Source organism: Aythya ferina, assembly GCF_964211825.1.
Source record: "Aythya ferina genome assembly, chromosome: 6".
NCBI lineage: Eukaryota > Metazoa > Chordata > Aves > Anseriformes > Anatidae > Aythya > Aythya ferina.
Genome location: NC_140303.1, coordinates 17,496,691 through 17,511,338, shown reverse-complemented (window position 1 = coordinate 17,511,338; position 14,648 = coordinate 17,496,691). Strand labels below are relative to the sequence as shown.

The 14,648-nt window shown below is 37.7% G+C and overlaps 1 protein-coding gene across 17 annotated transcripts in view; it reads right to left on the bottom strand.

The window, feature by feature from the left end:
• LOC311438752 (uncharacterized protein) overlaps positions 1 to 14,648 on the bottom strand; it is a 228,557-nt gene that overhangs the window by 7,626 nt on the left and 206,283 nt on the right. For 7 of the 17 annotated variants that reach the window (XR_014694286.1, XR_014694287.1, XR_014694288.1 and 4 more), the window contains 5 exons: positions 12,097 to 12,186; positions 8,627 to 9,047; positions 6,475 to 6,564; positions 4,438 to 5,481; positions 1,539 to 2,726 (listed from right to left, as the gene is read on the bottom strand). Coding sequence is in view for 6 of the 17 variants with exons in the window: in XM_084523582.1 (XP_084379708.1) it covers positions 8,781 to 9,047; positions 12,097 to 12,186 (357 nt within the window). In the remaining 11 variants the exon portion in view is untranslated. Of the gene's footprint in view, positions 1 to 1,538; positions 3,026 to 4,437; positions 5,482 to 6,474; positions 6,565 to 8,626; positions 9,048 to 12,096; positions 12,187 to 14,648 lie in introns of those variants that run through there. The other 10 variants (XR_014694291.1, XM_084523584.1, XR_014694293.1 and 7 more) reach the window with 8 other exon arrangements.

Below are 14,648 nucleotides of genomic sequence, written 5' to 3'. Positions count from 1 at the left end.
AAGACTGAGGCAAAGAAGGCATTGAGCACCTCCGCCTTTTCCTCATCTCTTGTAACTAAGTTTCCCCCCGCATCCAGTAAAGGATGGAGATTCTCCTTAGTCCTCCTTTTTGTGTTGATGTATTTATAGAAACGTTTTTTGTTATCTTTAACGGCAGTAGCCAGATTGAGCTCCAGATGAGCTTTGGCCTTCCTAATTTTGTCCCTGCACAGCCTCGCTACTTCTTTAAAGTCCTCCTTAGTGGCCTGCCCACTTTTCCAAAGCTTATAAACCCTCTTTTTCCTCCTAAGATCAAGCCACAATTCTCTGTTGAGCCAGGCCAGTCTTCTTCCCCGCCAGCTCGTCTTTGGGCACGTGGGAACAGACCGTTCCTGCGCCATTAAGACTTCCCTCTTGAAGAGCGCCCAGCCTTCCTGGACCCCTCTGCCCTTCAGAACCGCCTCCCAAGGGACTCCACCAACCAATGTCCTGAGCAGCTCAAAGTCAGCCCTCGGAAAGTCCAATACAGCGGTTTTACTGGTCCCCTTCCTGGCCTCGCCAAGAATAGTGAACTCCACCATTGCGTGGTCACTCTGCCCTAGACAGCTCCCGACGATCACGTCCTCCACCAGTCCTTCTCTGTTTGTGAAGAGAAGGTCTAGCGGGGCACCTCCCCAGGTAGGCTCATTAACCAGCTGCGTCAGGAAGCTATCTTCCACGCTCTCCAGAAACCTCCTAGACTGCTTTCTCAGGGCTGTGTTGTGCTTCCAGGATATGTCAGGGAAGTTGAAGTCCCCCACGAGTACAAGAGCTGATGATTTTGCAACCTCTGTCAGCTGCCTGTAGAATTCCTCATCCGTCTCCTCATCCTGGTTCGGCGGTCTATAGCAGACCCCGACCAGGACACTAGCCTTGTTGTCCCTGCCGATCCTAACCCAAAGGGACTCGACCTTGTCATTCCCAACCTCGAGTTCTACAGCCTCGAAAGACTCTCTAATATATATATCCCCTCTTCTTTCTTTTGCTTTCCTGTTGTACTTTATCTGATTACTTCATCAGGCAGAAGCAGCCACACAAGCCTTTAACTAAAGGACAAGTTAGTACAATGGTTTCACAGCTGCTGAATTGGCATTTGGGTGTTGTGCTCATCTTTCACCCCCTCAGCAATGGAGAGGAAGAGATGCTGTCTGAGTGCTCACAAAGAATCTCATGTGAGACTGAAGCATAAATACTTCAGCGCAGATGTTATCATCATAATGTACTGGGTAGGACCTGGCCATATACAGTTTACCTTATGCTTAATACATGTACAATTAAACATGTATTAATTAATTCTTCTGAATTTCTTCATTGTGTTGATAAACCTTTTGGTTCTAATGCCATCACAGAACATCCAGCACTTGGCAGGATAGTGAGCACCCCTTGGAGCTCAGGGATCTTGGGGCTTATTCAGCTATGGGAATTCATCTCAACAGAGATTAAAAAGTTTAGAAGGTTGTTTGAAAATATCATATCTTCTGAGTTTAAACACAGTAACAATGCTGGGAAGAACCCCTGCAGAATTTCACAGAGAACTTTATTATAAACAGAACAGTTATCTAATCAAAAAATAAAATAAAAAATTATAGTAACAAGAAAAGTAGCAATGAAATTCTAAGCTTAGGCATCTTTGTATTAAAATATTTAATTCCTTTGTAACAGCTAACTAGTGTTGTAGTATGTATTAGGATTTGTGCAAAATGTGATACAAACGTTCTTTAATATAGTAAAGAGCATCTCTTCACTATGTGAAATCAACATTTGTGTTCAGGGTGGCAGTGATCCAAGGGAGATCAAAATAAAGGAGGATGGCAAAAACAGAAACAAAACCAACCAAACAAAAACCAAGAACAACAACAAAACCCAGAGTCAAAACCCCAAACCCAACAAACAAGCAGACATTACAGCAAAACATAGACCTTGAAAGAAGACAGTCAGAAAGGCTTTAACAGTTAAGCAGCAAGTATAGAGGGAACTGACTTAATTGGAAAGCAGCAACGTTATGGACAATGCATCTGTGGGTATTCTTAGTATCAGAATGTGTGGCCCACTTCAAAACATTAATCAACATTTTCCAGATAGGTGCTGTAAGTTTTCCGCTAAATTAAAATATTTAGTAGGCATTTTATTACCATTGAAAATCACCTATAAATTTAATATGGTTGAACTGTGAGCTGCTTCCTTTAACCAAAGACTAATTTACTTGCAATCAATGTTTTTGAGAGAAAAAACGTATTGAAAACAGTAAAGCAGCTTGCATATAGCCATCTTCCCTGACTTGTAATTCTTACTGGTCCAAGTCCTTGCAGAACCTTTGGGCTGTCTCTGGGGCAGAACTGAGAAATATAGACAATGTAATCCCTGGACACTTCGAAAAATCTTTTCCAAATATATAACTTCATCTAAAGTGAGAGTTAGTGGTCATTTCCAGTTAGTTAGTTTGTACTGGAAAGGCAGTCTCCAAAGCAGTTTTCTCTTTCCCAATATAAATAGCCTCCTCTCTCAGAAGGATTCACAAAACATTTCAGGGAGTGTTCTTTCAGAAACTTTTGAATCCTCTTCTCAAATTTTCATTTAAATCTTTTTAATCTTAGTTCATATCATATCAACAGTTCCTTAATACCACCCAGATGACTGGATGACTGTCTTTTTTCTTCCTATATCAAAACTTCTTCAGGTGGTATGTAATGAACAGACAGCACTTTAATCTAGAAAAGAAGATATTTCAGTCAATAAATAGAGTTGCTGTAAATAAATAAAAACAAGGACTTTGTAATGGCAGTGACAGTACGTATGTAAGTTGGTATGATTTTAAATAAAATTTAGTGGACTTGGCATGTTTAAAAATATATATTATTTAAAAACAAAACAAAACACAGTAATTGGCAAAATTGTGCGTTCAAAATAATGAAAATAAATGCCAAAATGTTGATGCTCCTTTGATAGTTTTAGCAGTTGTAGTGTTTTTGCACACTGCATATTCCATAGCAAGATCTCTTGTCCTTACCTAAAGAGAGAGATAAGATCTGTTAACATTTTTTGCCCTTTAAATTACTATGATATATTGTCTAAATTTTTACTTAGAACAGTATTATCCAGAAGAAGACATCATAACAAGCCCCTTTAGAAATACGTTCATCATGTCACAAATTGTTACATTTTTTAATTACCTTTTCTTAGCACTACAGCAGACCTTCAAATTAATAGCTATTGCAAATTATAGGCAAGCAGTAGGTGCCTGACTTAATTAACTCTGACTCTGTGTGATGTGATTTGTATCTCAGCATTGCTTGTGCTAAAAATGGGCACTGGCTTTCCTATGGCATATGGCTCTGTTTCTCCAAAGGGCTGTGATATAGCTGCTTTAGGATCTAGAATATTTTATTGGTATTTGATGATTTAGTTTCATTATGGCCTGCAAATTAGAAGATCTGTGAGAACCAGGACAAATATGCAGAACAGGGAGTAACGCAAAACTGAATGCACTATTGTTTTCATGAAGGCCTTTTACAAATAACAAATTGAAAACATTTTTTAATAGGAATACAAGAATAGATTTGCTGTATGGTCTAAATACATACAGACTGTATGATGACATGGGCAGGATCTTCAGAAGGGCAGAATCCCTTCTCAGTGGGATGGGAGAATCCCTTCAGAATGGGAACATACTTGATTTTTTTTTTTTTTTTTAATAAATATGTAAAAACAGAAAATTGAGATTTTGTTTGTTTGTTTCAAAATGCACAGTTGTGAAGGTCCCTTTCTGATCATGGTGAAAAGACTTCTACATTTTCAGGCTTAAAATGAGGCACTAAAGCATGGTAGCTTCTGTAACATTTTGCTGCAGAATATGAAGTCAGGTCCATTCCAGAAAATGTTATGTAGAACAGCTAACAAGCAACATTATATCATTATAAGCAACAAAAGTATAAGCAACAGTTATATCAATACCTAGAGTCATGCTATGCTTTAATACCTGATATATATTAATATATATATATGATTTCTCCTAACATGTTAAATTTGAAGGGAGGCAAAAAAGTCATCTTGCAGTTATTAGCTGTACTTTCTATTTTGAGTTGAGTCCTTACAATTTTTGCAAAGTACAAATGTTCATATCTCCTATGAAAAAGGTTTCCAAATAAGCCTTTGGCAATATTTCTGAACAAAGAGCGGCCACTGTAGAAATAAACTGGCTTTGTGTCTCAAATCTCCATGGGTTTTAAGAGGCAAAATGACATCAGCAGAGAAAGTAGGTTAAAGCAAGGACAGACAGCCTCCTCAATTAGTGTAACTGAAAATAAGCACAAACATTCACCCTGTTCAATGCACCTAAGATTCAGTAGTTCTAAAAAAAAGAGCATAGGTCAAAACAATAAAATTATTCAGCTTTGCAAACACATTTTCCTTAATTCTTACCTGGAGAAGGAGTCCTTCAAACTTTGACTCAGCTTTAAACTGGGTTTACTTTGCAGATGTCTTTTAAAAAATCTTTTTTGATATGATCTTAAAATGTGAAGGTGGTCTTATTTTGAACATTTTGAACCTTTTTGAAGGTGGTCTGGTTTTGTTAGTTTATTTGTTTATTTTTGTTGTTGTTTAAAGCATTTGATTGTTGTTAATTTGCTTGTATAATAATTAATAGGTTAAATAATGTCTTGTTAATCAGTTATTTTTAGAATTTCTTCTTTCAGGCACAGATATTCTAAGAAATGAAATGTATTCCTATTTTTTCCTACTCCTCCCTAAGCGAAAAACATTCCTATTTCCTACCACACCACTTGTTAGGAATATGGATTTTTCTTCCTTACTTCCCATCTACAGCTATAATAAGATGTTACTTGTTGAAATCCTTTCGTGAGTTCCCTAATACATTGTTCCACTGCATCCCAGCTTCATTTATGAATTACCTTGACTGTTTCAGTTTTGAAACTGAGGAGTTTTCATAGCTAAAAACATGCTGATAATGCTTCTGTCACTTCTGTGTCATTCTCTACAGTATCACTGTGTATCGCTGTTGGAAACTAAATTCTGAGAACAGAAGTCTCTTCAGAAGTCTTTTGCTTCTCTTGGCTTTTCTCCTTTTCTAGAGGAAACAGTGCCTCCAAGAGCTCCTATTTAGGGAGGGGCAGTTTAAGACAATTAAGTCAATTATCTTATTCACTGTTGCATTAATCTCTAAAAAAAAAAGTCTTCTCAGCATTGCTACTAGAGATGTTGGTTTGAAGGACAGGTGAAAGACAGTTTGTTTTCCTTGTTTTATGCCCACTAATAAAAAGTTAGCTAAATGACTGAATTCTTCCAGTATTTCCCATATGGAGACCTCTGCTGAAGTGAATGTCTTTGCTGGCATCTTGAAGGAACGAAGGATGCACTGTCTGCCGGGGCTGCAGAACGTTGTTTCTTTATGAGCTTCTTCATTGCCGGGCTGGTTTTTTCATTTGCCAGTTGACATCAGGACAACTGGTGGCAGTCCAGGAGACAGCAGGAAGCAATGGTTGTTTGTTTGTTTGTGGATAAGCAGAGAAGAAAGATGGCATGAAGTGATGAAGAACAAAGAGAGAATAATCAAGAAACAGCATTAGCTACAGCATAGCCATAAAAATATGTGTAACAAACCTCTTAGCCATTTTTCCTAAAATACATAAACACACACGCAAATAATCATGAATAGTCTCTAAATCTCACAGAGGCAGAATTAATAACCTGAAGTGATATAATACTTTTGTGTTTTTTTTTGTTGTTTGTTTTTTAAAGTATGAAGAGTCATCACAACTTTTTAGAAGTAATACATAAAAGTTGGAGAGCAGCACCACAACTGCTAAAAAGTGAGGAATCATCATCATATTATCTAGTAAATTTGTCATCCTCAAGGGTAGCTTTTTAAAAGCATAGTTTTGAAACTACAAAATGATAGTTTGTCAATGAGCCTTTACATTCAAAGAGAACATGAAAGAGAGGGGAAAGTTAAGACAGAGAGGGCATGAGAACAGAACAGGATGCCACTTGGAAAAAAAAAAAAAGAATTCCTTGACTAACCTTCATATTCGGTGCAGTATTTAATTTAATATATTATTAGTACTACAGAGAGCAAGCAGTCATGAATAAAAAGGAAAGAAAATAAAAGAATGGAGAAATCACCATGGCTAGCTACATACAAAATGCAGGAATCAGCAGAACCAAGCAAAAATGGACAAAGAGATGCATATTGATGGGAAATCTAAGGATTTCCTTTCCTTCTTGATGGAGACTGGATGGTCAACTCCTTGATAGAGAAAGAAGTAGTTGCATGCACTTGTCCAAAGATATCATTTTACTTTTGTACTGCAATACAGTGCTCCATATTTAGCACTAGTTTTAGGGGGGGTTGTGGAAAATTAATCACTGGTTTTAGTCTGCAAGCTAGTTTTGTAAGTGTAGTTAATTATAATCAAAAGCTACCAGTGGATTACTCACCACATACAGCCAGAACAATTCCAACTACAGATCTTCCTGGAAATGATGATACTCAGTCCAATCTGATGGCTGGATAATTTATCATATTATCTAAGGAAAAGTAGAAATTGTTATGGTTCCCTAAAAAGTGCTAAAAAGGTGCATGATAGTTATGCTACAGTTTTTTGAGTGAAAGGAACATTTTTTGCATGAAAGTCTTCAGAGCAGAGAAATTTCCCACTATTTGTTTTGTTGTGCTTCAGAAAATGAGGATTTCTCAATAAATTGAACACTACTGAAGAACTATTTGACTGACATCAACAGCTAAATTTCTTTCCCTGATGGTAATGATCCTCCAGTTCCACACGTTGACTTGTTGTCCTCGGAAGATCACTTCAAATGCATATAAACACATAAAAAAGGGCAAAAAATATATTCTTATCAGTGAACTCCATGCCCATGACAAGTAATTCAAAATAATTTCAAATGAGGGGTAACAGCATCTGCCTTGCATAGCAGCTCCCTTATGCAGTAGTGACAAATTAAATTCACAAAATGGAAAGGAAGAGCTCCCTCCCCAGTCCTCTGTACCACAGTCACTAACATGGGCTTTGCAGTGTGGTGTGGTCTGGAAATTTGTTCCTTTTAGCACTGACCCCTTTAAACATGAAACTTGACCAAGTGTGTAAAGTATGCTATCTGGTTTTCTGGTGGAACAAATAGTTGTGCTCATCTTTAAATTTCTTGCCCTTGACAATAGTAGTCAACATTTACCATCGTGAGTTGGTTTCACCAAAATGTGATCCCACACAGCAAGTCACTTGCTGCAAAAATTTGCAAGCATCTTTCTAGTATTACTCCTTCTTGAAACTAAAGTATTCCATTTTTTTATTTTTTATTTGATGGGAAGAGGTCTTTGTATCTTTTCCTTTTCCTTCTGTTAGGAATAATTATAAATAATTTCCCTGTCTCTAGAAGTAATTTCTCCTGGTCAACTGCAAAAAGCAGACACTGCTTTTTCTCCCTCTTGATTTCATTTCTATGTGACAGTAAACTTGCCAAAGACAAAATGATGTGGAAGAAAAGAAGATAATGGCTGGGTTTGTAACTGCTATGGAATGAATATTACAAAATATGGGAGAAAGATGACCTCTGCTTAGAAGACTGCCTTATCATTAACAGATGGCTGTAGTTCAATGATTCCACTGTGGTGTAAAGAAGGAATCAAATTAGATGTGTGAAACTGTCATTGCACTGTGTGTTTCTCTGCATAGTTCCACCTTAAAGCATGTTGTTCCTTTTATACAGTCCCTCAGATTGCTGCGTCTCATCCTTTCCACACCAAAGTACTGTCAGCACTTTTATAGTATAAAAAGGACATAGAGATAATGTTACATTACATTCTCTTCAAACAACAATGATTTGTACACTTGCAGCATTTCTTCTTTTCTGGGAGTTGTAAAAGAAGATGCATTAAGATGAGCAGCATCTTAAAACTGAACAACACGAGAAATATCTATTTAAATCTAGACCAAAGCAGCTCTGGAGGGATGGTGGAGATTTCAGAAAGTCAGTTCTTCTCAGGTGCTATCTGAATTATATTTCAGTCTTCCTAGACACTCATTAAGCAGCTATGCATAAATGATCTGCAAATGTTTCACATTGCATTTACTAGCCATGTTTGTTTGCCATCATCTATGTAAGAGGTTGTCACAAAGGGATAAGGCTTGATCAGCATGTGGAATCTGAATTCTTCTTTCACAAAGAAATTATATAATTTATTTTTTATTTCAAATTTCAAAGATTTCAGATATTTTCACAATAGGAAATAGAGTGACAAATCAAATTCTCAAAATGTTGCATTTCATTTTCAAGGTTATACAATATGTCAGACATTTTTTCAAATTAAAAAAGCAAATCATTGCTGTGAAAGAAGGTGAGCACATTCTCATAGAAACAAAGTTCAATGAGACAGAAAAATGACTATTTGGATAACAGTTTTTTGATCTCAATGGAAAAATTAAATCATGGGTATAAATGTCTAGGTCTACATGTATATATAGTATGTCTGTCAGATCCATCTCTGTCTAAATACTGTCCACTTTCTTATAATTATAGAAGATTTGTGCTCACAACTATTTCTTCCTTCCTCAGTTATCTTTCTTTCCCTTACCTCATTAGCATAGGACTGTCCATCATGGGCCTTTGGTTCTGGATGAACGCAAGGGAGGAACACTCAAACAGTAATGTTTCATCTCACACAGAGGTCACACCTGATCTTGGCTGCATCAGCATGAACTGGAGAAACGCAGCTCAGGTCAGTGGGCTTACTTGGGTCTGAATTCAATCGTTACTCTGGTGCAAGTGCGATGGAGGCCAGCCCATAGGCCCGGTCCTACCATTGACATGCAAAAGGCAGCTGTGGGGGACCTCTGCTGCTGGCCGGCCATCTCAGAGGCCGCCTGGTGCACACGGTTCTCCTTGGCATGGCCATGCAGAACGAGCACGCAATAAGGCCGTGGTGTGCTGGGTACTGCGCCGTGTGTTGCTACATGGCCAGGGCATTCGGCAGAGGTCGATATTGTTACGCAGTGCTGCAAGAAATTAAACGAAATGCAGCTTAAATACAACTCTCCCAGCTCCCATCATTATGCCTCTGATAACCACACGGGCAGCTGGCACCCTGTTGGGGTAATCTCTGAGTCTAGTAGGAGTGCTCTCAAGTATTGCCAAGTCCCTTCGATAATCATTATGATACTTTTTGTATCTTTCATGTTTCTGGAATGGCTGTTGAGCCTTTTTGTTCTGTTTCAGTCTCTGGCATCTGTGGGCACTGGCACTGAAGCTGGCCCAGTGGGATGCCTGGAAGGCAGTGCTGTGCTAGGTTAAGGAAGGGCCACGTCAGTTTGGATAAACTGATGCTTCCCGGCACCCACCCTGGCACAGCCACCTCATCAGGGCAGGCTATGGACACACACTGCAGCCCCCTTTCTGTCTTCCTCTGTCTTACCTCCTACTGCCAACAGGAAATTAAGAACAAAAGTAATATACTGCAGCAGTGTAAAAATTACACTTCCCACCTTGTGTGTTGTTACATCACTTTTTACACAGATAATTTAACCCAAAGTTTCCCATACTTCCTACTAGTGGAAGTTCCCTCAATTGTTCTCATAAGGGTACCCTGTTAGCTGAACAGCACAGTATGCACCACCTTTAATAAAAGGCATAGCTTCTTACGAGTCTCCTCTCTTTTGCCATATCTATATTATTTCAGATAATGACTACCACTCTAAGACAAAATGGCACTGAAATAGATTTTTATCCTTGGTGCTCTGCTAGTGATTTTTCCTCTCCAGTAGCTGATGTAAGTAAATGTAAAGAGCAGAAGTATTGATTAGATGGCTAATCCTGAAGGCAAAGAGTGACATCAAATTTAACAAGCAAACTATTCCTCCATTTCTTTTTGTTCCATGTTTTTTTTACAACTATTTCTCCACTTAATGTGCTAAAGTTGGCCAATCTCTGAAAAAAAAAAAAGTAAATACATAAAACCAAGATAAACTCATTGATCTATGAGAAGCAGAGGATAAAGACTTGTTCAGATGGATCAACAATAAATATTAAGAATTGGTTGATTTTTTGAGGTTTGCTTTTTTTTTTTTTTAATTATTATTTATTTATTCAAATGATCAAAATACTAACTCAACTTTGCTGTATATTGGAAGCAACTTAGCTCATTCATTGAAAAGGGGGGAATTCCATCATGGACAGTATTTTCTTCACTGCACTTGACACTTTTTTTGGAAAAATCTCTCAAGTAGGACAACTTTCCTATTCCTCATTTAGCTCCCCACTACAAATGCCATATGACATTACAAGCTGTTTTCCTGCCTGCCATATCAACATGCTGCAGCTACAACTGAGGGCGGTCATTTTCTTCATCAGTAATGCTTCTAGTCAACTTGAGCATGTAACTGTTACACATGTTCTGCCTACTAGTTATGTAAAAATATTAAACCTAAATTCTAAAGAGAAAGCTGCCAATTCATTTATTATCACCTCTTCATTAAGCTCTTCCAGTTAATAGATTTAATATAAATTATAAAGGTACCAAATTAAAGCCAATTTTTCAGGCACACCCAGTTTTGGTTAGAATCTTTGCTGAATACCCTGCTGGCAAGAATAACAAACAGGATAATAAACAATTGCCTTTGCTCTAGCCCAGGTACCCTGAAATATTCAGAGGAGTTACTATGTAATGTCTGAAGAGGGATTAGCACCTGTAGCTGGCAAAAAAAAAAAACAGATGTAAGAAGGAAGATCATTACTAGAGCCTCTGAAGAGTGGCTGGGGCTAATAGGTCAAAATGAAGGGAATTTCTTCACATCAATATTACAGACTGAAATTACATGAATTAATGGAAAACATACTGAGGACACTGAAGGTAGTTAGAAACCATTATACTTCTAGTGATGGTGTACAAAAGGCTGCATCACACCCATGCCCTCAGGGGTCGTTGTCACACTGTGGGCCATATGCTTTCAAGTGTATCAGGAATTAATAAAGCCCTGACTCTGCTTCCCCCCACACACCTCCACAGGTCAGCCAAATCATGGCATGCTCTCTCACAGTGGTGATACTTTGAAAATCAAGTCTAAATACATATTTTTCTAACGGGGCCACATAATAACTATCAACACATATCAAGGCAGTTTACATAGCAGCTTTGAGATACAAATATCCTAGCAGTTTCCACAAATCAGTGCACAATGAGTGAAAAATGTCGGAAAACTGCAGAGAACATCCTTCTCAAAATAGCATTAGCTGTGACTAGTGAGCTAATCAGGCATGCAAGTGGAATTCCAGTTTTATGTATGGGTACACACTAAGTAATTTTGGGGCTACTTTGATCTAACTAACCTCCTTTCCACAGAACTTTACTCCATCCATCACCTACCAGATCTATAGCATTCATTTTCTCTTGCTAGGCACAAATCTGAGATGGTCCTGATACATGTCAGTCAAACTTCTTAGAATATTGTAAATCATCCTTTCAAGCTGCCTGTATTGACTGTACACAAAATTAAGGAAATGTTCATATTTTGGACTTCTCACATAGTGTCTGTGTCTTCTAGACCTGACCTGGCTAGCTTCAGCAAAGATACTATCACCATCAAGTGATATGCAGATCAGTTATTTATCTGAGGGCTGTTGTAGTGCTTAGAAGCAATACAACAAAGACTGCATTTATGGTCTTACCTCTCCCAAGCTGCTCAGTCACCTCACTTTCTGTAGATTCCTATAAGGAATGGAGCCAGAAGGCCTTCATGGAACAGTGCCTTTGGGGAGCAATGTTGTCTCACGACAGCCAGCAAAGCTGAGCTGGCAGTGGGGACCACTTTGATGCTCATTATATATTTGATATTACTCAAGTGAAATTACTTAGAATATTGTATAGTGCTGGTGTGTTGGAGCAGGAGGGCATTGTTGTTGCCAAATTCTGTACTTGTACTTACAGAAATAAAAGCTGTAATAGGATATCTACATATTACTTTCTTCTGTTACTATGGTGCTTAGGCTTAGAAAGTACTATAATAAACATGATGAATAATAATTATTACATATAAAAACAAATAAACAAACCTCTTGCTCGGGTTCACTTGAAATGTCAAGCAATTCTGACTGGAATAGGAAGCATCTGCTGAGAGCAGTGAAGAAGCTGGAGGGTGCCTGCTTTATAGAAATAAAACCAATGAATTAAATAACACCCAGCACTGATATGATAAGCGTGCTTTACTTTAGTTAGTTGCCATGAGAAATCACAGGAAAAAAAAGCTTTCACTAGATTTTTTTTGAACTGGGGTATGCTCACAGTGCTAAAAGTGTAAATGTATAAAAGCAGTGAATTATTGTAGACTCTTTAATGTTGACCTTCTTTTGATAACTTCAGCTTTGACATAGCCCCTGCTTTTAAATGAGAACACTCAGTTTGTAGTGCTGGCTTAAATTCACTGCCTGGCTAGCGAGCTTCAGCAGGTTTAGTGCCTCTCTACTTTAGACACTAGCATTTGTATGGTTTTTCCTCCCCAAAGAAGTAAATTATTTATACAGCACCAACCTTTTTTAACCTAGCTTCTGACAGGCTGGGATTTTTCCAATCTCAGTTGAAACTGTCTAAATAATTTATCGAGTATTCTTTCAAAGTACAATGAATTCTGAAACCTAAGAAATGTTAAATGAGATTCTTTGCTCTTCCAGTGTGAGTGGGTTACTGAGGTTAAACTAGTGTTTTCTTTGAACTTTTACCAGTCCCTATTTTCTCCCATTGTAGAGATTCATTTTTTTCCCTCTCCTACTGTCTATCTATTCATTTTCATGACATTTTCTATTTATCAGACTTTTCCTTTGTGTTTCTGAATCTCTTGCTAACTCTTCCCTTTCTGATGTCTTCCTATACCTTTTATTTTTAGATACAGTAAAACAGTTTTCCCTTTATATGGTCTTCCAGCTAAAGGAGCCATTGATTTCTGTGTCCCAAAGTGTACAGGCACTATCAGTCCACTCAATGTCCTTGATGCTGGATTTTTCAGTCCAGTCTCAAATTCAGCTGAACCTCCTCCCAATCCCATAAAGAAACCAGTGATGAACAGACTTCAGATCTTTGGTATAGATGAGCATGAGGAAGTCTGCATAGAATGTTAATCTGCAAACAACACGTAAACTTGCAAGGACATATTTTCAGGTCAGATATCCAAACCCCCCCAAATTCTGTCTGGTCAGACTTAACTCAAAGAAAAAAAATTCTATAAAACTTGGATAATTATGTCTCTAAGGACCAACATAAGAAGTTCATTTTTATGAAAGAAACAAAAATAAAAATAACCCCAAATGAGTGGGATTATAAATAGGAAAAAAATAAACAAATTCCAAATGACTCAGACTATTCCAAATTTCCAAGCAGGTATTTTAATTCCTTTTAAATTTTATCAAATGCTTCAGGTGACTTCCTTTATCTGAATCAATTCATCTAGTTTTACCCATGAGAACTTGCAGTTTTCTTTTTAGAGGAAAAAATAAAGAAGTAGGAACAAATTTTTATGTATACTCAACAACTGAGGATTTTACCCTTCATAAATTAATGATATAAAGAACTGTACCTCAACGTGTCTGATGTAGTATCAGTGTTGAATACAGCAGCAGAATTATAGGAAAGCAGCTCTCTTAACTCTGCTGTACTGTAACTGTTTAAATCAAGCAATACTCCTTTAAGTAGGCTATTTAATTTTAGGGCTTTAAAGCAAGTCAGAAATTACTAAAGGGAACAGCCACAGCTATTGAAAGACAGCAAGATCTAGTGGATAACCACTGCTGAGCCATGAAAGCTGATTTTAGCATTGACTAAAATCAACTAAAAGTCGACCTGCATTATTCCCCATGTCAGAGAAAAAATAGTGCCCAGGCATAATCTTGCAGGAAACAGAAAGGGCAGTAGGTATACAGGTAACCCAGTAACTATGAAATGAAATAACCTCTATTTTCTTTGTCTGTCTCTTTCCTTTTGTTATCATACAATATAGCATCTTTCAGTGGTCACACAAGGCAATTTCTTTCTCCCTCTTCATCTTAAGTTTCTGTTGTTATCATTGTCATAATAAACAACTTCCATAAACTGAGCATAAATTGATCAAATGCTTACTGCAATTAAACTCCTGCCACTTTCTCTGTCCTAGACCCAAAAACTGTGGGCCCCACTGTGTGGCCCCACTTGTCTTTAGCTGCAGCCTGAGGTATGTTCAGGTCATACGTACAGTATTCAGAACACAAAAAATACATTTCTCCACCTGGTGTGCTATGGTGTGCTATGAGTTACTCCTCTAGGATTGCACTTAAGTGGTGCCCATGCCTAATATGCCAACTAAAGGCAGCAATGTCTTCTTAAGAATACAATTCCTACATGGCCTGATAGACAATTATTACACATATCACATGATATATTAGGATGAAAAGGGGATTCCTTGAGCACAAAAGGTCTATGCTGTCCAAGGTGGTCTATAGCGGGAAGAAATAAAAGTTAATTATGAAATAAACCATGGGAGATGTACTACTAGCTATTGTCAAGCATCCAGAGAAAACTGACAGATGCACATAGTCTTCAAAAAAGTATTTTGCTACTCTTTTACATGTACTATAAACTT